The sequence below is a fragment of the Sinocyclocheilus grahami genome, unplaced genomic scaffold, assembly GCF_001515645.1.
Source record: "Sinocyclocheilus grahami isolate Dianchi unplaced genomic scaffold, SAMN03320097.WGS_v1.1 scaffold26.1, whole genome shotgun sequence".
Classification (NCBI taxonomy): Eukaryota; Metazoa; Chordata; class Actinopteri; order Cypriniformes; family Cyprinidae; genus Sinocyclocheilus; species Sinocyclocheilus grahami.
The window spans coordinates 2,905,930-2,932,379 of record NW_015505205.1 but is presented as its reverse complement, the minus strand read 5'-3'; the positions used below and the strand labels follow the sequence as shown (position 1 = coordinate 2,932,379).

At 36.5% G+C, this 26,450-nt stretch overlaps 3 protein-coding genes across 4 annotated transcripts in view; 2 read left to right on the top strand and 1 right to left on the bottom strand.

Annotated features, from left to right (window-relative positions):
* Positions 1-1,124, top strand: part of LOC107566576 (monocarboxylate transporter 4-like) — a 12,043-nt gene extending 10,919 nt beyond the window's left edge. For both annotated transcript variants that reach the window (XM_016252073.1, XM_016252064.1), the window contains exon 6: positions 584-1,124. The gene's annotated coding sequence lies outside the window, so the exon portion shown is untranslated. The remainder of the gene's footprint in view (positions 1-583) is intronic.
* A 46-nt stretch (positions 1,125-1,170) lies between these two features.
* On the bottom strand, positions 1,171-13,070 carry csnk1db (casein kinase 1, delta b). The gene is made up of 10 exons (XM_016252084.1): positions 12,549-13,070; positions 8,402-8,512; positions 8,102-8,250; positions 7,776-8,004; positions 6,166-6,336; positions 5,900-6,048; positions 4,822-4,990; positions 4,602-4,744; positions 4,008-4,078; positions 1,171-2,632 (listed from the first exon to the last, which is right to left on the bottom strand). The coding sequence occupies exons 1-9, from the start codon at positions 12,622-12,624 to the stop codon at positions 4,046-4,048; spliced, it is 1,230 nt and encodes a 409-aa protein (XP_016107570.1). The 5' UTR covers positions 12,625-13,070; the 3' UTR covers positions 1,171-2,632; positions 4,008-4,045.
* Positions 13,071-15,909: 2,839 nt separating this feature from the next.
* On the top strand, positions 15,910-25,476 carry LOC107566571 (complement C1q tumor necrosis factor-related protein 1-like). The gene is made up of 4 exons (XM_016252051.1): positions 15,910-16,072; positions 22,752-22,894; positions 23,060-23,169; positions 23,740-25,476. The coding sequence occupies exons 1-4, from the start codon at positions 16,049-16,051 to the stop codon at positions 24,288-24,290; spliced, it is 828 nt and encodes a 275-aa protein (XP_016107537.1). The 5' UTR covers positions 15,910-16,048; the 3' UTR covers positions 24,291-25,476.
* The last annotated feature ends 974 nt before the right edge of the window (positions 25,477-26,450 follow it).

Sequence of the window (26,450 nt, the reverse complement as noted above, 5' to 3'; positions counted from 1 at the left end):
GGAGAATACAATTATCTAAATATTTCAAATAATTTCCTCAGAAATTGGAAGATGGTGTTGACATCATGGCTGTGACACAGGAAATATTAACATTAGGATTTAAAATATTCTAAAACTATAAAACTTAGCAGAGCCTGTCTGACAACTGATGTACTCTGCAGAGGTGAACTGTGGCAAGGGGGTCCTTTAGAGTGACAGCTGCCCCTGATATTCCCTGATTTTACTTTAAAATCTTAAGCATGCATGTCATTAAAAAACAACCTTCCTTTGATAGGAGATATTAAGTGTTGCTTTTGATCAAACAAGCTCTTTGTCATCATTAAAAAAACATTTTTATCCATTTTATTGCATATGAATGATTGAACCCTTCTCTGAGGACACACTATTTTAGACGTAGTGAGAGGACATTAAGAAACATAGATTTGGTATAATGAGAAAATTTAATTGAAGGTGATAATTGTGTTAAATACATTCTATTATTAATCCCTCGTGACATTAAAAATTGAAAATATTTTTATTTTTAAATCTAATAGCAGTTACCCTTGCTGGACCTGTTTTGTCCCACGTCTCAAGAATGACTGAGTTAATGTAGAGTGGTTAAAGTACTTGATTTTTCTCAGACTTAAGCAGAGCAACAAAACATAGCACATTGTATTATCTATGATGAGACAAAGCAATTTTGGATGTTTCAGTGCAACTATGGTATTAGATGCATAGGAGACAAAATATTGATTACAGATGCATGTGAAGAGAAGAGTATGAAAAATAGATAGTAGATTGTAGCTAGAAACAAAAAATGGCAGTAGGATAGTGGGTTTAGCATAGAGGAAAGAAAGATGAAGCTCCAAGCCTACTGGAGAACGCTATCATGAGAAATTCACAGTGACAGGAATAGTGGGTTACTATACTGCCTGAGGTATCAATGGCAGTAACTCTGATACTGGCATGAACTACACAACCCAGTTCTTTCTAGAAAACAGGACATGTTTTCAAAAGTAATAAAATCTTAATGGTGAATAAGCAAAACCAACTATATTTAATTGCCTATACCCTATGCACATATAAACAGAATTTTATGACAGCAGCACAAAACAACTTGCCCCACTAATTATTTACTGATAAAATAAAAAAAAATTGCAACCACAAGTACAAGTAATTCATTTATTTACACTGTTTAAAATACACACATACGGTGGTAATACAAATTCTTACAGGAATGACAAATTGGCATGACTTCCACAGAAGTATGTGGAGCCCAAAGCAGCCATGGGCTTCAAAATGGGGGAGAATCAGATGAAAAATTTTATCCAGTAAGTTGCCAATGTCCCCTACAGATGACAGGGGAACAAGATGACCAGACCAGCTTTCAAGGTGCATTAGAAAAACCACATATGTGCTGGAATATTTCATAAAAGGGGAAAATCACTAAAACATCAAAGCAAGACTTTGATTTGTTTCAGTCTTTCAACCTTCTTTCAAAAATCGATATCTCCAACAAATAATTTTTCACTTCCAAAACACCATCTGAACCATCAGAACACAAACTTGCAGCAAAGCATAACCAACCTTTTCAGAAGACACATGTTGCAGTTCTAAGCACGATCTCCATGAATCAAAACATCACCCTCAAGAGTCAAAGTTCAAGTTCAGAACGCACAAAACCCCCAAAGTCTGGCACTTCATTGTTGTGGCTCTATGAAAGTGTGGATAAAAATAACTGCCGATAACTTTCAGACTCAAACCATCTGTGGTCATTTCATAGTCTTTCTAAGGAGTTGCATTGAAACATTTACACGATTATTTTAGTTATTTCACAGCTTAGAAACAGAAGAGACAAAATAATGGTTGAGGCAGTATTGTACAGTTAAAGAGATCAATATAGCAGACAAACAGGCGAGGTTCATAGGGTCCCTCTGTGAGGACATGTACGAGTGAAAACCACGCTGTGGAGTCAGTTTGCTATGAGCGATGTATGCTGAGATTCTGGCCCCTTTGTGGTCAGTCCACTCTATACCACCAGCTTCACCGTGGGAAAGGAACCAGCTACAGAGGGTTATTAAAATGTATATTAAAAAATAAATATAGAGTAAATAAAAAAAACCAAGTAAACCCATAACGCCACCAGACGGACTCATCTGTTGCCCAGGTTAAAATACAGAAGAAAATTCAGTATACAAAGAAACAAAAAGACCCATTTAAACCCACAGACGATACATTAGCCTCAATCGCGAGGAGCCTGAACCAGAGAAAGTTGTGCAGCACTGAATGTGTAAGAGTGGAACTGTGAAGGAAGGAAGCAGGAGATGACAATGGTGTGGCTGGCTGGTCCAGTCTCTGATTGGTCAACCCATTGGTGTGAATTCCCAACAGGCTGTAGCTCTCATGTCCACGAGAACATTTAAAGAGAGTGGGGGAGAAAATATGAGGAAATGAGATAAGAAGAATAGGAGAGAGCGCCTGTAAGCAAAGAGGTCAGGTTGGTTCTACACCATTTTGGTTTGGTCAATAGAAGAAAGAGACTGACACCCTATCTATTAGCTGATGGTGGAGAGTGGTCAATCAGCTGTGTGTAGTTAGGTTGCCCATCGTGCTCCATATTGCAAAGTGGAGGCTTCTGGGACATGGAGACAATCTGTAAACAGCAACAAGAGAAAGAGACACCCAATAAATGACAACTGCCACAGACCAAGAGAGTCTTTTAAAAAGACTTTCAGAATGATGAATTTTATAACAATGAATCTCACAAAACTGTCTGGGTCATATTTTAAGCCAAAATTAAGATATAAATGATAAAATGGTTTTAATATTAGTAATCAAATGTGTGTGCATATTGGGTGGGTATTCAGTGCCCTGAGAAAGGGAAAATGCTATATCTAATAAGCCAAAATTAAGATATAAATGATAAAATGGTTTTAATATTAGTAATCAAATGTGTGTGCATATTGGGTGGGTATTCAGTGATTTAAAAAAAACAAAAAAAACTCAACACAAGCAAGGATACATTAAATTGATTAAAAGTGACAGTAAAGACTTCCACACCATTACAAAAGATTTATATTTTGAAAAAAAAAAAATGCATCAGTTTCCACTGTTTTTAACATTCAGAATAAATGTTTTTCTTGAGTACCAAATTAGAATGGTTTTGAAGGATCACGTGACACTGAAGACTGGAGTCGTGACTGATGGAAAATTCTGCTTTGCCATCACATGAATAAATTGTATACACAATATATAGCAATTTCAAAATGTAATATTTCACAATATTGGTGTTTTCAATGTATTTCTGATCAAAGAAACAGTCTTGGTTTTTGACCAGTATATATACACTGTATGTATGTATGTATGTCAGGCCTCTCTCATCTTTTTAAGTGGGAGAACTTGCACAATTGGTGGCTGACTAAATACCTTTTTTCCCCACTGTATATACACACACACACACACACACATACATATATACAGGATTCTTTACAACATAACTTTCACAAATACAATTCTCAGTTTATATTACAGTAAAGAAAATGTAACTTTCACTTTTTCAATTAAATTAAACTCGCAAAATTTCTCACATAATAATAGATAATTGGTAACTGGGGAGGAGCATTTAAATGTCAATTAATGAAAAATCACAGAATGCACAATGAAAATTCTTAGTTTTAACATCTTAAAGATTGTGAAACTTGTTTTTATTTTGAAATACACTATTTAAAAAAATATATATATAATTCCATGTATATAATTCCATAATCTATAATTCCAGGAAGAACCTTTAATATCCAAGGAACTCTTCCTCTGCATTTTGTTTTTAGTAGTAAAAGGCTCTTCAGATTATTAAAATGTTCTTCACACTAAGAATTTTTAATTTTTTTTTTTTTTAAAAAGAACTATTCAGAGATGCAAAACCCCCTTTTAGAACCTTTATTTTAAAAGTGTATGACAGTTCACATGAGAGTCACCCAGTTGGTAGAAAACAAGGCAATGTGCAGTTACCACAAGCTAATCAAACTCACCTGGTGCACCTGCCTTCACACAAGGATGTGACGATCAACTACTTGCCGTGGTGATCGAAGGGAATGCTATTCTGAGGTGAAGAGAGAGAACATTACAGCCTTCCACCCCCATAAACACAATCACATGTGCACTGACACACTGCTCACACCAACTCATAATCATACAATGCCTACTGTCTGTCATATTGAAAAAAAAAATGCTGCTGAAATGACTTTTCCCAGAAACACAAACGTTAGGTCAACAGGCTCCTAGAAAAGGCTTTTCAACTATCTAATAAGCAGATTCAATTTTAAGTTAAATGTCACCAGTCAGAAACTCTAAAAGAGATCATGAGAATCAAAAGGTCAATTACTGCAAGCAATAAAAGATGTACTAATATTTCATCAGGTATTTATTTTTGTGAACAATTTATGTGTAGAAATAAGAATTCCTAGTGTAACCATTCAAAGCCAGAGGCACTGAACTATTCGTTCTGACAGAGTAAAACCTCTTTCGGTAAGCAATTATCAAAACAGCTCATTCAGATACTTCTTTTGTAATGCAGTTTATTATTGCTCTGCTTAAGGCTTGAATGAGCAGGGTCTGCATTATACCTGTGAAGTGGACATGCGGGAAGTGTCTTGTCTCCCCGTCAGGTCTGAGGACGACACGTTCACTGGGGCGCCACGATGAAGCCGCATGCTGACCTTCCGTTCGCGCTCCATGCCAGTGACCGGTCTCGGTGAGGATGTGTTTGCTGTGAGATAGTGAGAAGCATGAGATGACTCCTTGTAGTCTTTCAAGTACCTGAGAGGTAAGTGACAGACTGTTTACCTGTGTGAGAGGTGGGGGTGAGGGGTGTGGGAGGAGCTCCGTCCTGTGTGGGGCGGGGTCTGCCTGAGGCTGCTGGGATCCCTCGAGCTGCAGGATTCCTGCTGTGCCTCATCCGCTCGTCTCGCTCTCTCCTCTCACGTTCCACCTCCTCTGCTGTACGGTTGGCGCCCTGAGAAAGGGGAAATGCTAAATAATGAAACACTGAAGCAAATAGTGCTACTTGATGCACACAGGAGACTTGACACAATTGATTCAAATACTCTAGTACATATCCCACCAATAAAAAAAAAACAAATCTAGATTGATAAGAAATATTACTTCGCAAATCAGCTTATTAGAATTATTACTGAAGAATCATGTGACACTGAACACTACAGAGTAACGATGACTGATTAAATTCATCTCTGCCATCACAGTAATAAATTAAATTTTAAAATGCATATTAAAATGACAAAACAGTTACTTTAAATAGTAATAACACTTTACAATATTACTGTTTTTACTTTATTAAATGCAGCAGGTGAGCATAAGAGACATTTTTCAACAATTTTATATATATAAAAAAAAAAGCTCTTAATTTCTTCAATAATGTGACAAACTATAATATAATGCCTTGATTAACAATTAGAAGTTATAATAACTGGAAAATCATGTGTATATGATGACAATTCAGAATAGTCAAAAGTCAGATTATTGCAGTCAATGTAAGCAATCAAGTGAGTGACATGAACACTAGAAATAGAGATGAATGATTTAGAAATGTTTGGATGATACTGATATGATATTTTGCTGCTTTGCCTGTGATCTTCGTTTTGCCTATTTCAATTATGGCTGCAAACAAATACTTTAATCCTATTAAGGATTACAAAAGTGGATTTATGTGGTGTAATATTTAAAAACTCAGAAATGCAACTACCATCTACACACACACAATGTTGTACCTCTGCACAACATCATAATCATACCAAATCAATAACAGTTTAAGTCTCATATATCACTAATGAACAAACTACAACAAGCAACACAAGTTTAATTTATCACACTCTAAAGAACGAAGACCATCCAGACATGTACTTACAAATTTGAGCATGTTCCAGTCAAACACGTAATCATAGGAAAAGCCCTGTCTGTGGAACAGATTCCTGAAGAGTTGCCTCAAGTACGAATAGTCTGGCTTGTCATCAAATCGCAGTGATCGGCAAAAGTTGAGGTACGTAGCAAATTCAGCTGTGGGACACAAAACAAACAGCCGTATTACAATACAGGATTGTAGACATAATTTCAAAGACTAAGCCTGATTAACATTTACAAAATGTTACAAATTACACAAGGCTTTGAACATACATGGGTAGCCCTTGCAGAGAACTTCAATGGGGGTAGACATCTTCTTTTCACTGATACGCTCATACTTTTGTCTCTTGGTGGCGGCTTTCAGTCCTTGCCAAGGCAGAGAGCCCAAGTTGAAGTACATCAGCACATAACCGAGAGACTCCAGGTCATCCCGCCGAGACTGCTCTGTAGAGACACGCACATAGAATTATAGATGCTTACATGGAGCATGAAAGGATGACTGCTACTCTATGATTCATGAATGAGCATTTATATTGCTGCAAACACACGTGCACAAATCAATCTCTTCTGGGAAATGCTAAAAATATACACGCATCCCCTTGAGCATGAGCTGATGTCATACAGAGCCAGTAGAGAAATGGGAAAGAAAAATGAATCACGAAAGCTTGTCAAATGATCAGTACAGCTAAAGCTGTCGCTAGGGCTGGACAATAAATCGAATTTTAATTGTGATGGCGATTACTGCTTCTCTTTATTAATTAAGCATAATCATCTGTGATATTTGGCCACTTGTTATTTATCCTGAAAGTATTTTTTATCCTTTGGCATTATCTTACATTTGTAACAAGCTTTCCACCTGCTTTCATGCTTGGGGTTTCCAGATATCAAAGTTTTTGTTAAAATGAATACATTTTCTGTCCAGTGTAATACTTGCATGCACTTTATGCATGCACTCTCTCTGAGGAACAAAAACACTGCTGATCTGAAAACACCAGTAAACATGTATGAGTTTAGAGATCTCCACTGAGATATTCTGCTCAAATGAAAGTGTAATACAACCAGTCTGTGTTCCTTCACATGGCCATTCATGCTATTTGCTACAACTAAATCTATCAAACTAATTAAATCTAAACATGGGTCTCTGATGTGGTTGCGGAATTGGTGCACTTATGAAACATCTGTCACAATACAAAGTATTTTTTGTTGTTTTAATAGGAAAAACATTAATAAAAAGTTGGAATTGTTGTTGTTAATATTAGGAATCTCACAGGTTTAGCTTTTGAGAGAAGCTTCTTGTTTTACAATGTAGAGAAAGTGTGTTAATTTATATGATTTGTTAGATACAATTAACCAGGAAACTAGATGAGGTAAATTAAATATGAATTGATATTTGTACGAATGTTAACGTGCTAAAATACTAATTAAATGTAAATAAATAAATCATATGACAATAAATTCATTAATTGTCGTGCAGCCCTTGGCAGAGCAGCACTGTCTATGACAAGAAATCTGGATCACATTTATTTATTTATGATTTAATGCCATGTCAGCAGCAGTGGCTATATTCATGGCAAGGGGAAACACTTTAATTTCACAATTCAGTCATATATATCATTTCAAAACAATTATATTAACAGTTGTTTGAAAATTATATATATATATATATATATATATATATATAATTAAAACATTTATTAATAAATGTACAAATTTACAAAAACATACATAATAAAAATAATAACAAGAACAAAAGTAATAAGAACAATTATATATAGTCTTTTAGCTTAATGCATGACAATTTTTTTAATCATCCCAGGTCTGGGTGTCTCTCACACACACATGTCAAATTTACAAACTAACTGAAAAGAATTTGTGCTTTTTACCAATGCCAAGATGTGTGTTGATGGATGCGTAACGCGCAGTGCCCGTCAGGTTCTTGTTCTCACGATAGGGAATGTGCTGGTGTGTTCGTGCATCACGGTATTTCTTGGCCAGACCAAAGTCAATGATGTAGACCAGGTTGCCTTTCTTTCCCAAGCCCATCAGAAAGTTATCAGGCTTCACATCTCTGTGAATGAAGTTCTTGGAGTGGATGTACTCAATGCGGCTAATCTGAGGAATGCAAGGTTTACAAAAAAAAACAAAACATTAAAAGTTGTACTTCTGCAGCAAACAATTTTTTACTCGTCAACATGATTTTGTATCATACCATCTGATCAGCCAACAGCAGGACAGTCTTCAGGCTGAACTTCCTGGAGCAGAAATTGAAGAGATCCTCCAGACTGGGGCCGAGCAACTCCATCACCATCACGTTATAATCTCCTTCTGCACCACACCACTTTATAGTGGGAATGCCAACTGCAAAGTGAGCACACAAAACACCTAAATACACAGCCTGGAAACCCAATAGATGCTTGTTGGCAAGTATGAATTATTTCATTGATTACACTGATTTATTGAGCCCCACAAACCCTTATTTACAGATGAATCAAAACCCTTTTCTCATTACCTCCACCCTGCATCATCTTGTATATCTTGCTCTCAATGTGGAGCTGTGGGTGCTTTGTCTTCACACATTCCAGTTTGATGGCCACTTCCTCTCCAACTGAAATGTCTGTGCCTAGGGCAGAGCGAGAAACAGAGAAGGAACAGAACCATTAAAACAGTGAATGAGGTCAGAACACAGCCTGAATCTCCAACAAACTGACATGACTGCAGATCATAATTAATTGACCTTTATAATTTGTGCATACACTACTGTTCAAAAGTTTGATCAATTTAATGCATCCTTGCTGAACAAAAGCATTAATTTATTTCAGCAAATTCAGTCATTATACAACGATCCATAAGTCCGAACCTTTCTCCAAGACAGTCAATGCAAATTTGTTTTGTTTTTTTAAAGAATTCTTATCTTTATCCCAAAGGACCTGCCTGGTACAAAGCATCTTGGCTATTATATTATGTATAACACAGACGAAAACTGTGAATTCAGTCATGAAAGGGAATTTATCAAACAACATGTCTCAGAATTCAAATTCGTCTTACTTTTTATTGTATTTCACAGAACAACAGTAAAATTACAATACTAACATTTATGAATGTTGATAAGAGTTCTTGCTTTTTCCTCAACTTTTATTTTGGCGGAAAGGCGCAGGAAGACCTCAATGCTTTTTTATGTTTACAGCAGATTCATAAATGAGTCTCATTATGAATACGTCGTACGTATCGCATTGTCACATGCCATGTAAAAATTCATTAAAATGTGACTGAGCAACTGACGAGTAACACTGTATCAGCGCAGACTTTCCTCGGGCTTTGGACTTTGAACCCTGGTTAACGAGCAGATAGCGCAGCGAGCTCGTGCAGCGCTGTCAGAATACATGCAATGCGTGCGTGTATTAGAAAACAACGTTCTGCAGATTATTTACTAATTGTTTAATGCCATTTCGCGCTTTTAATCATCGTACAATAACCCCTTCCTCTTTTCATCGAAGACATGCGCTGCAGTACTATGGGGGTACTATGCAGTCTTTCTCGGACAGTTTTAAATGCTTCCACACTGCTGACATGTGTGCTGCATTATAAAGAATGCGCGCCTCTCACTCTGCGCTGGTTGCTATTTGATCGCGTCGCATCATTGTTCGGTACAATTTATTCTGTCTTTTCGCTTTATTTTTTTGCTATTTTCGGCCGAATAATTTCGGTTGCCGAACATTCGGTGAATCCCTAATTGGGAATATAATTGGTTTAGATTTGGAATATATTGCACAAGGTCATATGATATGAATACTTTTTATAATGCTCTTTTTTGTGTGGAGAAAAAAAATTGTACTCTGGACATTCTGCAAAATCTTAATTTGTGTCCAATGAGCAAAACAAATCAGTTTTGAAACTGAAACTGCTACCCACTGTTGTCTGAACAGAAACTCAAGGACTTGTTTTGCTGGTTTCTGAGATATTTAAAAAACAAACAAGCATAGGATAATGTTCATCTCAGCTGATAGCAAAGAAACTCATGCAAGTCAGGTCTACGCAGAACTTAATCAGCAAATTAGACACACAGTCAAAGAGCGCAAACAGTCAGTACCCCATGACTACATTTAGATCAAACGAGAAAAACATTCAAATGGGGAGCAGGTCCAAGCCTATATGTGCCAATGAACAACGTAAACAACAATGGTTCTGCGGTGGCTACAGATCAGCTCTACTGCAATAATAAAGAAAACAAAAAATAAGGCAGTGTTATGCAAGAGCTCACCCCAAAAAAAAAAAAAAAAGTGCCTATCCAACAGCTGACTCTTGATGGGCCCATATTGGATATGGACATGAAACTCCATGTGCTCGAAACTCACATGAAAAACAGATGTCAAACATCTGATAAGGTGCTAAAATGCAAACTGCAGCCCGATAGCTAAATGAGATCTCCATTTTTGGTGTCGAAAGATGAAGGGAGGTTACAGAAGTGGCATCCTGTCCAAACCTACAAACATCACCACATCATTAATCCAAACCAAACACTCCGAGGTTACATAAAAGCTGATGTAAAGGTGCCAGAATTGTAGAGGAGTGGGACAGTCCTGGGTGATTCACACACCTGAGGCCTCCCGTGACGCAAATATTACGGAATCCTGAGAAAAAGGAAGAGGTGTTGCATTTACGCTGACTGTCGGATGATTTGTAAGGGCAGTAAGCAGTGTAACATGATGCAATGAGTCAAAGCTGGTTGGGTTTGATCTTCTGAGCCTCTAATGCTAATGATACGGCAGATGATTTCAATGTATTTCTCACACAGTCATGTGCTGAAGATCTTCCAATAGCACTGCCTCAGAATCACACCTGACATTTAGGCATTAAATCAAAAAAGCATTTAATTATGTTGATGTACCAAAGATTGGGTGCAGTTATGAAACACAACTGAGCAGATGGAGTTTACACACCACACCCACCAAGCCCTGTTCTCACACACAGACAGACTGAAACAATCCCATCTCAGCTGAAAAGCTTCGGGATAAAGGTCTCCCCACCACACTTTAACACTATGATGATCAAAGTCCCCTTGCCAACAGTGCTTCTCTGTCAAAATAAAGGAAGCTGATTGCATTTGAGCCTGATGTTTGGATGAGCTTTGATTCAATTCAACATTCTGTCCACAGGTTTCAATCCATGTGAGAGGAGCCCTGTTAATGAGGAGACCACAGCGAGAAGAATTAAGGCCAGCAGCTGCAAAACTTCCTTTAATGTCTTCTGAATAAGAGATGAACGTCACATCTTGCTCTACACAAGTACATTTAATCACAGTCTTGAGTGGAAAATGAAATGCTAAGGTGATTAAGAGTACTACTAAAGTTAAGAGTATAAACTGTTAAGAGTATAAACGAAAAACAATGACCTACTTTGGTGCCTTGTATTGCAATACAAAACAATGGCTCTCTATAGCCATCAATACAATCTCTAAATGTCAACCGTAGATACTCAAATGATCTACGACATCCTGGTGTGATACTGATGCTCTCAACCATGAAGGCCATCTAGCATGTAAATAAAGAGTTTTCTGGTTCCTGACTGTGTTGCTTCAGGACAGCTTCATCAATCAAAATTGTTTCCCCAAAAGGCACCATGACCCTGTGATCAGAAAAATGAGACTGCATGAATCATGAGCCTTGATAGCATGATCTGACTTGTAATAGACTGCAAAAGCATCAGCCAGGCTTGGTTGAATGTCCGTCATAGGGTGATTCAACGTGCCAGGTTTGGCCTTTTGGGTGGTTCACGCTTTCAGTGAAACCTGTATGGACAGGTAAGATTCATTCAGAATTATACACAAGGGAGGACCCGTTTGGAAACTCCTGTTCACAGGCTCCGTGAAATCACACATCAATTTACAGCAAGTGTTGTATTCTATCTTATACCACTGACATCTGAGTCTAATGTAAAAAGCACATATTTTTATGGTCACTTATGACCTCCTGGAGTGTTGTTCCAAACGGGACGTAAAGTTTATATACTCTGCAACGTCAATAAACCACTTGTGGCCTGAAATACGTTCTTGTTCAGAAAAATGAGACTGCATGAATCATGAGCCTTGATAGCATGATCTGACTTGTAATAGACTGCAAAAGCATCAGCCAGGCTTGGTTGAATGTCCGTCATAGGGTGATTCAACGTGCCAGGTTTGGCCTTTTGGGTGGTTCACGCTTTCAGTGAAACCTGTATGGACAGGTAAGATTCATTCAGAATTATACACAAGGGAGGACCCGTTTGGAAACTCCTGTTCACAGGCTCCGTGAAATCACACATCAATTTACAGCAAGTGTTGTATTCTATCTTATACCACTGACATCTGAGTCTAATGTAAAAAGCACATTTTTATGGTCACTTATGACCTCCTGGAGTGTTGTTCCAAACGGGACGTAAAGTTTATATACTCTGCAACGTCAATAAACCACTTGTGGCCTGAAATACGTTCTTGACATGGTTATAAAACCGAGAACCGAGAAAACGGACCTCATAAGCAGACTATAACGAGTCAATCTTTGGAAAAACGACACTGACAGTTACACCTGACAGATATGTGAAACAAAACAGCTCGTTAGCCGTGCTATATTATTGACAGCTTTATGACAAGAGTGTATACGTGTGTTTAAGTCTATACTTACCCAGATAAATGTCTCCAAATGATCCACTTCCAATTTTTCTACCCAGTCTGTATCTGTTTCCAACTCGTAGCTCCATCGCTGTGTTTATTGGTGTCTCTCGAACGAGTCCCTTGATTGTATTTCAGCTAATTTCTATAAAACGCCTTTAAATTCGTGTTTACCTTAAAATTTTTCCCGCGTTGTTTAACTGTTGCGATCCTATATATCTTTACGCGACCCCAACCCCCCCGAATCCCTGAGGAGAATTCGGATTCTTCCGACGGAGTTCACTTTTCACCATTCCTTTTCTAATACATTTAAGTCCGAAATATCCCAATATTGTGATCAGGCGAAAGCTTAGAGTCTGTAGATTATGCTCTTGTCGGTTTGGTCATCGTTATCCCCAAGGATAAGGAAGATGGCGGTGGATTTTAACAGCGGACCCCCGTCGCAGGCCTCGTACTAGTATCTTCAGTGGCGAACGCGAACGTAGCGCCGTGACGTCACTTCCACTTGGCAACGCCTCGCTCGTCACGGTCACGTGGGAGAACCGCTGGCTCGGCTTGCCATACACTAACTGTCCAGAGATAGAACAACAATTAATTTATTATATATTGGACATACGTTCGTCCCAGATAGATGTTTTCAGTGATGTGCATTAGCGAGCCGTTCAAACATGAATTCTTTAAAGTTACACTAACAGTTACTATCTATTTGGTCACATTTACATTGACCAGGGGTGTGCATTTCTTAGTGTGTATTTCAATTGCTCAACGTCCATGTTTAATGTTACTAAAGTTATAGACGCTGTAAACACAAATAACAATTCGATTGCTTATTACTGGTTTTAAAAGGATAATAAAACAAAATAATAGTAACATAAATAGAAATAATAAGAAGAAATATAATATAAAAATAGAAAACTGATATTTGGTTTCGCATACTTCGGTCCAACAACAGACCTACAATTTCAAATCGTAAACACTTTGGAAAAACACTAGGCTTAAAATCTTAAAACAACGCGTCATCTCTGTAATTCGTGCTCCATCTGCTCTTATGTCTGTCCATTGACCGGGCCCCTGAAGCACGATGAGGAAAACGCTTCCTAGTATAATCAAGGCAGTGGGACAGTAACATCTTGTACCCTCTCAAGTGTTTGCAGGGTCCTGGTCACGCCCACCCTCTCGCTGATTGGCGGAGCTCTTTCGATTGGTCACACAGGATCCAATCAGGACACGGTCACATGGCTGTAACACTTTCCAGCAGATTGCGTGGGTCTTGCACGTGTTCTTCAACGCTCACCTCGGAGTAACTAAAAAAACTGATCTGATTTTATAATACCTGATATTTTTATATGATTAAAGGTCTAGTTTAAATGAACGTGATCTCTACTGTGTACTCGCCTAAAAATAAATTACAAATAGTTACGGTAAGATATAATAACAAATATGACATAAATATTAAAAACTATATAAAATATTGATAACAATATAAAGAGTAAAAAAAAAAAAATCAGACTTCCAAGGTAATAAAAAGCCATATTTTTTTATTATTATTATTATTTAACACATTTTAAAGTAAATGGGTGTATGGTAATTATGTAGTGACCACAAATAATAAACAAATCAAAACGATTTAATATTTGCCTTGTTTAGAGAAGCAACTCTACAGATCCTTATTTAATGATCGTGGACAGAAGTGTTTTTGTTTGTAGCAAGATTTATTTGCTAATGAGGACATCTAGTGTTCATTGATATAAACAGCAGAAGCAAACTGAGCAGGAAAAAAAAACAGTCAACACAGGTCAGTTTTGTGCTATTTTTTAAGCATATTTTACAAGCTTAATATTTCTCTGCATGATGTAATTATTGAAAGTATAGTTCACCCACCCAAAACTGAAAATGTCATCATTTACTCACCCTCATGGTCCAAAAGAGTATATGTAATACATTTTATGTTGAATCAAAAACTTTTTTCTTGCTGAAGCTACTTTTTGCAATGTCTGTTTGATGCTTTACACAAAAATGACTTTAAATGATCTTTGGGAAGTAATTTCTCAGCCAAATTTGATGTGCAATTAATTAATTGCCACATCATGTAATTAATTAGATTAAAAAATGCTATCGCTTACCAGCCCTAGTTTTAATATGAAAATACATGTAGGACAATATCTAGATCCACAGTCCTAAGAAAAATCCTTCAAATGATGACCTTATCCTTATGTGCTCATGTAAAGACCCTCATTTGCTTAGACTGCTTTATATACAATTTAGAAGACAGCAATTTCCTCAGTCATGTTTACCACTGAACCACTTGGCATGCACATAAACCTAAACATATGGTCTTGTCGGGTGATTGGGAAGAAAAGCACTTTGCAGAGATTATAAACATGGGAAGCATGGAGAGCCTGGATCTGATTACAAACAATATTTCAATAGCATCCTTTTTCCCCTTTTTGATTGAAAGTTGATCAGTATAAAGTTAGTTGATAAATAACATTAACATCAACTTTTGTTAAACCAGCATTATAAATGGTACACAATCAGCTAAAAGTTAGACATATAAATACTAATGCTGACAAACGTGTCCCTTAATGTTGAAAAACTATTTTAAAGGTCCGAAGGTTGAAGGCTTGAATACTTAAAATTACATAAATATTTTGTAGACAAATAAAAATTGTACCTACATATGAATGTTTCTGCAAAACTGGTAACAAATTAAATATTTTAAACAAATAAAATTAACATTGGATAAGTTAAAAATACACAAAAAAGAAAAAGAAAAAAAAAGTTTTCAAAGAAAAAAAGCATTTGCAGCTTTGCCCTTCACGGCACAAAACAGCCAATCTGGCTAAATTACAGAGATGGTCAGATTATTTTGTGATTGCCTGTGACTGAATGCCTTGGAACAATGTTTAGCTTTTTGTCTTTAGCCACAAAAAGGCCAATATTAGCCCAATTATCCTCTATATTTACACATTTTAAATGATTCATACAGTAGGTAGTAAATACTGACCTATCAAACATAATGACTTAAAGTTCAGCTTTAACTGATGATATAGGCATTCTAGACCAAATTAAAATGAGCAAACTGTCAACAAATCAAAGTTATATTACATATAATCTTCAGTGTATTTCAGTTTGCTGTCAATATATTAGGCCTACAATGCTATTTTTACAGTCCTGTAATATTATCTGAAATGTTTGGGTCATTAAAATGCTAATCTTGTTCTTTAAAAGGTTCTCTGGAACTGTCAGCAGCTACTTAACATTTGTCCGAAAAGTCTGGGAACAAGGTGGTGGCTGCTCTTTTCTCTCTCTCTCTCTCTCTCTCTCTCCCTCCGTTCTCCTCCTTTCCTGCATTTTTTTCCTGGCTCCTCATGGCATGCTGAGTTTGGGAGTGCAGGAGGGAGATGCCTTAAAAACGCTGACAGGCTATAACACTCTCAGAGACACACAGCAGTGCGGCCCAGTCAACGCAAGCATCCTCAGTGCAGCCCAACAGAGCTTCTGTGGACCCTCATGTCTGGACCTGCCAAAATTAAGGTAGGGGACACATTAGGATAGAAATTTACACTAGTACTGCATGCCATTTAATTTTTTAAAATGTAAACTGTTCAAACAAATTGCATTGTTACACATAATGGCAAGTGCAATGATGTGAAAACTTTTTCCAGATGCCAATGAAACGGAATCCTAGTGCAAAACAACATGCTTGGACAATAACAGCCAGATTGATGTGTTTTTCACATTTTTTGTGTGACATGTTAAATTATTTAACTTTATCTGTTGTTGGTTGCTCATTCACATAAATGTTTAGGGATGCAGGTGTTTTATTTTGAGAGATGGCTGCAATGTCAAGATGATTGTTAAGTCAAACAAGCTTAGAAATGTACACATATAAATTTTAATAGCAGGTGCAAAGCAAAAAGACACAGCTGGGTTAAATGTAACAACGCCCTGGGTTTCATGTGGTTTTAATATTACAAAGTAATTCATTCTGCTAGTGATGCATCCCACCTTGCCCCTAAGGATTATCTAATAAATCATAGGCAATGTATGATCATGGTACATTTCGTGCAGACAAAAATAAATCTTTTTTTAATTATCTATGGAAAGATTAGCACTGCCACAAGGTTCAGGAACCAAATCTAGGACAGGAATTCTTGAGGCATGCCATCACAAAGCCAAGTTCAAATTGCCTCATCTCCTGCAAGTGCGACAGAGTCGAAATATGACACGATCAAGAGTAGTGCTACACCAGACTGCCTTTTAACCCCACCAAATTTTCCAAACTAGATAACAAAAGTTGTGTAGCAGATTTTCTTGCAAAATGTTACGTATATGGCCCCTCCTAAAATATTATTGGCAGCGAGCAGTGGTTTATCAGGGAATGGTTCAACAGTAGATAAAAAGTCCAACAATACCCTTTTTTCCACTTTCAAATATGTCCCAATGTGGAAGTAAAATGGGCTGCAAAAGATAAGTTGAAGATGAATGTTTTTGCCTAGTTCACTGAACCATGGTGTATGTTTTAAGTTCAGACAAAGTGGCTTATATGGGTCAAGGGCGAATCTGGTCTCAGTGTTATGCCACACAGACTTCAAAGTAACCACACATAATGTTTGAGCTTTGATGTCAACACCAAATCCAGTGGTGTCTATTGCTAGTTTAAAGTAAAAATAATGGCATTTCTAAACAATGTTAAACCCTTGAGAAATTACTATGTAGTGTAGGATTCTGTGCATGAATAGTTTGAGGAAACTCTTCTTTGAAGTCACATGACTAACGTCCCACAAGTACTCCCATGCTTGAGTTCGGAAAGCATACTAACATTATACTCTCACCATTTCAGCAGGATACATTACATAATATGAATTCATGTGATAATGTAGCATACTGCTATTTAGAAGTTTTCAAATATTATTTTAGTAAAATAGTATGCATTATACAATGTATACCAAGTATTCAGTAAGTGGCAAGTATTCCATTTCAAACACAGTTCCTTACATTCAGCTTGGCATTTGATGGTATATTTTTATTGTGTTTGATTGCAGCCCATAATTGTGCTTATAAAGTCAAGGCAATAAGACATTGAAACCATAATTTGTCACTTTAATTCTTGAACTCCTTCACCTAAATGCCCACCGGGGACTGGGGAGGCCGCTGTTGTCTTTCCACAAGGTTGGTATGAGCTTGTTATTCTTTCAAAAAAAAAAAAAAAAAACCTGGAAGAGTTTACTCTTTTACACTCAAATTACTTACATATTACTGACCAGCTGTGTTTCAAGTGCTTGTCCTTTCTGAAAACACTAACATCCGTATGAACTCGAGGAACTAATTGAAAGTTCAGAAGGCAAAGAAGATTGCTGCTTTAATAAGATAGAAGTTTATTTCTGGTTAATAGACCATGGTCACTTTCATTCCCTGAGGTTCGTTCAACTTCCTCTAAAGAACTGATATTACAAAACAGCTGCAAAGAATTGGAAAGATTATGAATGTGAGAAAAACAGCATTTACAGTAGGAAAGGGTACATGGTAGATTGAACCTGGCATATGGGGGCTTCAGCTGTGCATGACTAGTAACAGAAACACAGAGTATTCAGTATGTGGTTGAAAGTAGGTCACTGGGGTGCGTATGGTCACACACCCAAACCCAAGAATGGAGACAGTACATCATTTCTATAGCCAAAGAGTCCTTATTTACCCCAGTGTTTATCTTCAGCTCCTGACCTCAGACTGGAGAATTTAGAAAAGCGTTATAGTGCACCTGGTGGGTCTCACCTTCAATATGATCCAGAACCAAACACCAAAGCAGAAGGACAAAGAATTGGTTGACTTTTATTGATGTTGGATTCAACAGGATCAATGACCCGAGACCACACACTTGTTTTCCACTGGGAAAATCCACCAAAACCACACTTCGTAGATCAGACACGCCACTGCATGCCTGCAGAATTGTGTAGGGATGACAAAAGCACAACGCAGATTAGTAAATAGTTATTATGATCTGTTGTGATAACACAATGGCTATTTGTTATGACACATTCAGTGGCTGTTTGCAGTTTAGGAATGTGGAAGGATACCAACATTATTTCCTTTTATGATGTTTAACAAGTATATTAATATCATGATTATTTCAAAAAGGGGAAGTGTGTAATTTAAGCATCACTAGTGGCACTAAACGGAAATTGGAATCTGTTTGATCTAAACCCCCAGTTTTGTTCAAACAGTAAAATGCAAGTTATTCCATTTTGATTAAAGTTTGAGAAGTTAAGTAAAATAAAACGCTTCCATTAATAATTCAAAATACAACCAGCAATGTGCATTTATAAAGTAAATAGGGTCAACTGTGATTTCATGTGACTGAGATACTTCACTTTTGGTACAACAAGGCTTCAGTGGCCAAATCTTGTTATGGTATATGACTAAAGAAACAGTCAAATGATTATGCATTTTACCCTTGGCTCGCCGTTCATAGTTTCAAACCTACAGAGGGTTCAGGGACTTTTAGATGTTCTGAAAAATAGCGGTTGGATGCTTATGATTTGGAGCGTGGTGTTCCCTGGAGACGAAGGGAGAAAAAACACTCTCTGCTTATGTAATGCATTTAAAAAGGTCAGGGTAGATGTTGGCTGAGCCAAGAAGACTGGGCCTGAGCTAAAGGAGGACTCAGTGATGTGCTGAACATGTAAACATGACCTCAAGACCCCAACATCCGCAGGAAGGATTCTAATGCCAGGATATCAGATGTGGGACTGTAAACATGGCTGAGCATGAAAACAAGGATAATCAAGGAAACAGAAGCAAAAGGGAAATAATATAAAACAGGACTTCTGGACGAATTGACTACCAATTACTTGAAGCCTAAAAGTCAAATGAAACAAGAAAAATCCATGAAAAAAATGTGATATATAAAGATATGTAAATAACTAAAATAAAAAATTAAATATATCATATATGCATTTAATAGCATCAAATAACATCTGACTTCCTTTACCAAGCCTCTGCTTTGAAACACCACAAACATTCCTATAGACACATAAGTATATGTGCAGTGCAAAAAAGATGGTCAGATGATACCCAGGTGAACACATCATAAGCTTATGGAGGATTAGAAGTGCACATCCTCAAAGCCCTACCCTAAAACGGCTTTGAACTTCAGACCGAAGTGAGTGATCTGACCCCTTCTTGCATTAAACATCGATCTAAAACACACAGATACACTCAGAACACAGGCTTCGTCTGAGTGAGTTTATTAAACAGTGGGACAGAGCACTTCATTCTTCAACCTCATGATTTGAGACGGGTCACACAGTGTGGTGGGACCCAGAAATTCTTATTCATCTCAGTATTATGTGCAGTCTATAGTTTTAAACACTTTATGGCATGTTTGGATTCTGCACAGTCAACATGATGCATGGCTCGAGGGCTGGGTGATCATGTGAGTGACCATATCAAAATATGTAATACTCGGCTCAAAAACACTGAAAAATAAAGAATGAAACATGTTTACACGGATAATAACTAGATTATCCATGCTATCAACATATACCAAACACTCTCTGTAAAAGGTTATTTAATAATATCAATGATCACACTCCATGAAACCACAGGCATGTTTATATGCTACTATGTGACCTACTGTGCAATTATTTAGTGCGTGTCATTTTCTGTAGTGCTGCAACACTGCACAGCTAGACACTACAAAACTAATATGATGACAGCCTGTAATCTAACAGGCATAGTTACAGTGTATATTTAGTGCACTTATCGCTACTTGTACCTATTGTGTATAAAATATCCCTATCAATATTTATTTTTTGTTTATTTTTGATCTCACCATAATTGTTCCACAATGAGAAATTGTATACAGTATGTGTGTGTGTGTGTATGTACGTATACACACACCTTGCACATCTTGATGGTGCAAAAAAGACAACTACTTAGCCATGGATTGGGAATTTCTATGATCATACTGATTACATTCCTTATGGACGAACTGTTTTTATAGAAAAATGTTGATGGTCACAGTATTTGTAATCTTTTATAAGTAGATGTGTTTTGACTCTCACCACATTTAGCTTTTGGAATTCATGCTGGCCTTGACTGGGTTGTTAAGTATTTTGAATAGTTGAGCATTTAGCTGCAGCTAACTCACAAAATATATGTCGGCTCTTTTTCAACTTTGTGGGATTTCTTTTCAGTATGTTCCCAAGCACAGAAAATGGGGAAAAATGCAAACAAATTTTCTTGTAAGACAGCTAGCAAGCAAGGAATCACAATTAGGTTTAAAATGCATGTGTATAAAGACCTGTGATAATGTAATTACTGTATATGCATAGAAAATCAAATGTAATCCACTGCTTCAACACTTTAGCTAACCATTTAAAAAGTAGTTAGCTGCTACTTGATATTAGTGCAGGATTAAACCATCACAGCGACAAAAATGACAGCCTTAAACTTGAACAGATACATCACATGTAATAATAAAATCAGCAAAAACCCTACCGTATTTAACTGAATCAAAGACAGTTATGAACAGCAGCATTTAACTAGATATTTCAATATGACAATAAAAACATAAATGCCCCTGCAAAGACTCAAACGAACTGTCTGAATGAACCTGAAAATGAATTTAAATCACTTACCAGTGCTATATACGAGATAGAATTATATGTGCGAAAAAACTACAAGCATTTACCCTATACTGCTACTTGTTATACAAGTTACTGGAAAAGCTACCAACACCAACAGAATAAGGAAGGACTGAGACAGAACTGGCCTTAAAAGACTTAAATACTCTTAAGTTTAAGTGAATTTTTGTCTCATGTCTTCCTTCATTAAGTGTAATACGTTCTGCTCATCATTGATCGTAACATGCCTTTCTGCCTCATGGTTTGGAAACACTTTCAAAAGGGCTGAGCCATGGTGTCATGAGAAGGGGAAAAATATGAAATAGTGGTTTAGTGTGATTGCCAGTTTAAAATAGGACAATAAATTCCAAGACGTCTTTGTCATTGGTTTCATAACATTTCAGGCCACATTTTCATGATTTCTTATAACACAGAGAATTTCTAATCACAAAAAATGTTGTGGGAGCCTTTCATTAGCTTTCATCACCTGATTGTTGTTTATGAAATTCCACAATGATGGTTGGATTTCTACATAGATTTGATTTGAAAACAATTTTGTTGTTGTTATCAGCCAAACGCAACAGACTGAATCTCAAAGCTGGTCAGTTGCTGATACATAACATGACTCAAGAATGATACTGTCATGTTATAACACAGTGCTCCCATCATGTCCCTGGCCATCCAACAGCACAAGGCCTAAACATGTGATACTGTGTACATAAAAGCCTATTTATGTGACTTCTGATGCATGAATGAGCAGAGATTAATGATTGTGCTCAGAAATTTCAAATCAAGTCCTTGCATACTATTTTTTAAGTAATATGTTTTTTTTTAGCTCTCTCGATGTTAAAGTTATCATATTTTCTTTATCTGATTAAATTGTATTGTATTGTTATTGAAATTTAGATATATACACTACTTTTTTTGTTCAGTTATCATATTTTCTTTATCTGATTAAATTGAATTGTATTGTTATTGAAATTTAGATATATACACTACTGTTCAAAAGTTTAGGGTCATTAAGATTTTTTAATGTTTTTGAAGTCTCTTATGCTAACCAAAGCTGCATTTATTTGATCAAAAATACAATAAAATGTAAAATTATAATGTAAATAATAATGTGAATGAGTTTTTTTTTTACAATTTAAAATAACTGTTTTCTATTGAAATATATTTTAAAATGTAATTTATTCATGTGATGGCAAAAAATTTAATATTCAGCAACCATTACTCAAGTCGCAAATTAATTAAGTCAAATACAATAAAATGTAAAATTATAATGTAAATAATAATGTGAATGAGTTTTTTTTTACAATTTAAAATAACTGTTTTCTATTGAAATATATTTTAAAATGTAATTTATTCATGTGATGGCAAAAAATTTAATATTCAGCAACCATTACTCAAGTCGCAAATTAATTAAGTCGCAAATTGATTAACTCAATATGTCTTTGCTGAATAAAAGTTTTTTTTAGTTTTTAACCCAAAAAATAAATAAAAGAATATGCCAGTTTTCTGGTATATTCTTCTATCCAAATAATTATTCTTTCCAAACCTCTATCCAAATAATGATGTAATTTTCATCTCAGATGCTGGTTTCGAGCCTGGTATTACTGATGGTGGTGTTTGCCAAATGGGTTGAGCCGTATATTGCACAATACCGGGATGTGGGCCAAGACACATATGAGCCCAGAGAAAACCAGAGATCCCCAGAATACTACAGAGATGGCAGGTATGTTCCATGATCTATCTATCTATCTATCCATGATCTATCTATCTATCTATCTATCTATCTATCTATCTATCTATCTATCTATCTATCTATCTATCTATCTATCTATCTATCTATCTATCTATCTATCTATCTATCTATCTATCTAACCCTTTGTGAATCTAGTGGAACAGAGTGCAGGCGGTGCTGTGACCCTGCAGAGGAGGCCCCACAGTATGCCAGTCCATACCCACAGTACAATATTGTGCCACAGATAAACATCACCATCCTAAAAGGTACAAAATATGTAAAAATCTACTTCAAATGTTTTCTGCCTTTGAACTCATGTGGTAAACTTCTCTCATTTTAAGGATAATCGTGGTACAAAAGCTTACATTTACAGAACGACTTACATAATCTGTTGACTCATTTTGACTGTATACAGTTGTTTGGGTCAACGTTAGTCTTAGCTAAATATCTCACTGTCTGTGAATGATATAGGTCAGGTCTGGTTAATCACAGGCTGCTTCTGTGGGCAGGAAAACATGCACCAAAAAGGGCAAACCTCCACAGAAAGTGACTTTATGGGCCAAACTGTCACAAACAACAGAAGAGTAATGGCTGTGAGATTGGCGCCATCTTCTATACAACACTCCACACAAACAAGACTATTTAAGAGTCATAATTTTTAATTAGTGGATGCTTAATAAAACACCCTACAAAGATTGACCAGAACGTGAAGTTTCAGGAAGCAAGGCATGATAAATCAGAGATTAAGAATGTAAAGGCCTTTTTAATGATCATAGTAAAAACTTTAAGCCAAATTGAACTTTTCACCATTTGCAACTACATTCCTTCCTTTACAGGGGAGAAGGGAGACACTGGCGAGCGAGGACCTTATGGGAAAATGGGCAAGTCTGGGCAAAGTGGACCCCGAGGCCCCCATGGCATGAAGGGAAACAAGGGCAGCATTGGTGCTCCCGGAGAACCCTGTAAGTCCTACTACGCTGCCTTCTCCGTGGGCCGCAAGAAGGCACTGCATAGTAACGATTACTACCAAACCATGATCTTTGACACAGAGTTTGTCAACTTGTACGGCCACTTCAACATGTTCACGGGCAAGTTCTTTTGCTACGTCCCAGGCATTTATTTCTTCAGCCTGAATGCGCACTCTTGGAACCAAAAGGAAACATACCTGCATCTAATGAAGAACGAGCAGGAGATGGCCATCTTGTATGCTCAGCCCAGCGATCGCTCCATCATGCAGAGCCAGAGCCTCATGCTGGAGCTGGAGAGGGACGACCAGGTGTGGATTCGGCTCTATAAGGGCGAGAGAGAGAACGCTGTGTTCAGTGATGACTTTGACACCTACATCACATTTAGTGGTTACCTTATTAAGGCAAAGTCAGAGGGTTAAGCAGAGATAATCTATGGACAGCAGGGATTTATGAAACAGTGTCTATTAAATTAGATGTAATTTCTTGTTATTCTTTTTTTGTAATATATTTTTAACAGTTTTACATGGTACTTCAGGAGGAACCTTGGTTTATCTTTATGATCCAGTACTGGAGTGTCCTGTGTGTCTGACCATCTTTAACTTTGTTACAGAGGCTGGTGCTATTTGACAAACATGGTAAAGGTTATTGCACTAGTAATATTAAAATCAATACAAATCTATATCTACAATCTAAAAAACAAATTAATGACAGTATCATATAAATACATATAAAGACAACAGTATCATATTTTAACAGAGTTATTGCACAACATCTACGGGTGTCTTTTTCATGTGTAGCTATATCAGTAATCATTTAACAGATTACTTGTTATTATTTTATTATATCTATTTTAATATATCCGGCAATAAATCAGTATTAAATTGGTTGTAGAAAATGGAAAATGGTGCTACAATTATAATTTAGGTTTAATTCAAGAAATAATGCAATTTCAGTTCAACGTTCAAATTATTAAATCAGAAAAGATGCCGAAGTACCATCATTTCAGAAAAGTTTAAATAATGCCAACAAACTAAACTAAAACAGTGATCTATGTCAAATATTTGAGTAAATAAATATTTTTTATCATTTACAGTATTGTAGAATGAGAAAATAGGCTACTGTCCATGCTACAGACAATTAGAGTAACTATGATTAATAATGATCTCTGAATGTATTGTATTATAAATGTTACATTTGTATAAATGGATGCACCGGTAAGACTTCATGGTCATATCAGCATATAAACAACTACGTTGTGAATTTGATAACAGTTGAACAAATTAATGCTTTAAAACAGCGGTAATTGTAAGACTTTATACAAATCTGTTCCTGTTTTGCACAATGTCTCTATAAAATAAAAAATAATATGAACTGGACTATTAGCACTTAACCAAAGCTCATTATTTTGAAAGTTTTTGAAAGAACCAGGTTACTGTGGTCAACAGCAAGTTTCTATAAACAGACTAACAGGGGCTTCAGCAGGAAGCACATTTATTATTATTGTTAATTTGTAAATGTTGTATTCATTGTCAATTTTGCCAGACAGTCAAATTGGTGACCTGGAGGTCACTGTTCATTAAATGTTAAAAAGCTGCAATAAATGAGTGGTGCTGTAAAACAGGTTGATTTATTTCAATAAACAATCTTTTTTAGACTAGACGTCTGAGTGCCATTGGTTGCTATATCATCATTATTGCATTGTGGTCTGTTTTATCTATCTGATTGTTATTTATGCATCAAATACATTAATTAAAAAAAAAGTCCATCCAAATGTCCGAATGGGAGTATTAAAGATTAAATTAATTTGGTGAACAATAGACATATTTAAGAATAAAGAGCAGTAATAGATTTTGGTAACTTTTAGTTAACTTTTTATGACCATGCTGTGTGTGTGAATATGTGTAGCTCTTCATATCAGTCTAAAATATTTAGATTTGGTGACCCTGCTTTATCTCTGCAGCTGTTCACATCAGAGCAGAATGCTTCCTAAGGGACAACACAGAGGAGCTTAGACATCACCAGAGTAAAATGAGTAACATAAAGCTATTCTGTGTGAAATACAGGGGGGTAACAGATATTGGTAACTTCTAATGCTGCCTTGTCGGATTTGGTGACACTGCTGTTTCTCTGGTCTGTTCAGATCTGAGCAAAATGCTTTCTGGAGTATGAAAGAATATTAGACATCAACCAGAGTGAATCTAGGGACCATTACTTGTGATGCTGCATTGACAGATCCAGTAACCCTTCTGTATATCTGCAGTTGTTTAAAATTAAAGCAATTCTATCATTTTTTGGTAACATGCTGTATCTCTGTAATTGCACATTCATGTCTCTTCTATTACGCTGTTCTCTCCTTTAACCAATATGGCTAATTGTTGCCATCTAGTGTTGTAGTTAATAAGGTCTTCAAGGGATAGTTCACCCAAAACTGACAATGATGTCATCGTTTACTCACTGTCATGTTGTTCCAGGTTTTTTTTCTTTCTTTCTTTTGCTTTATCTCTGCAGCTGTTCACATCAGAGCAGAATGCTTCCTAAGGGACAACACAGAGGAGCTTAGACATCACCAGAGTAAAATG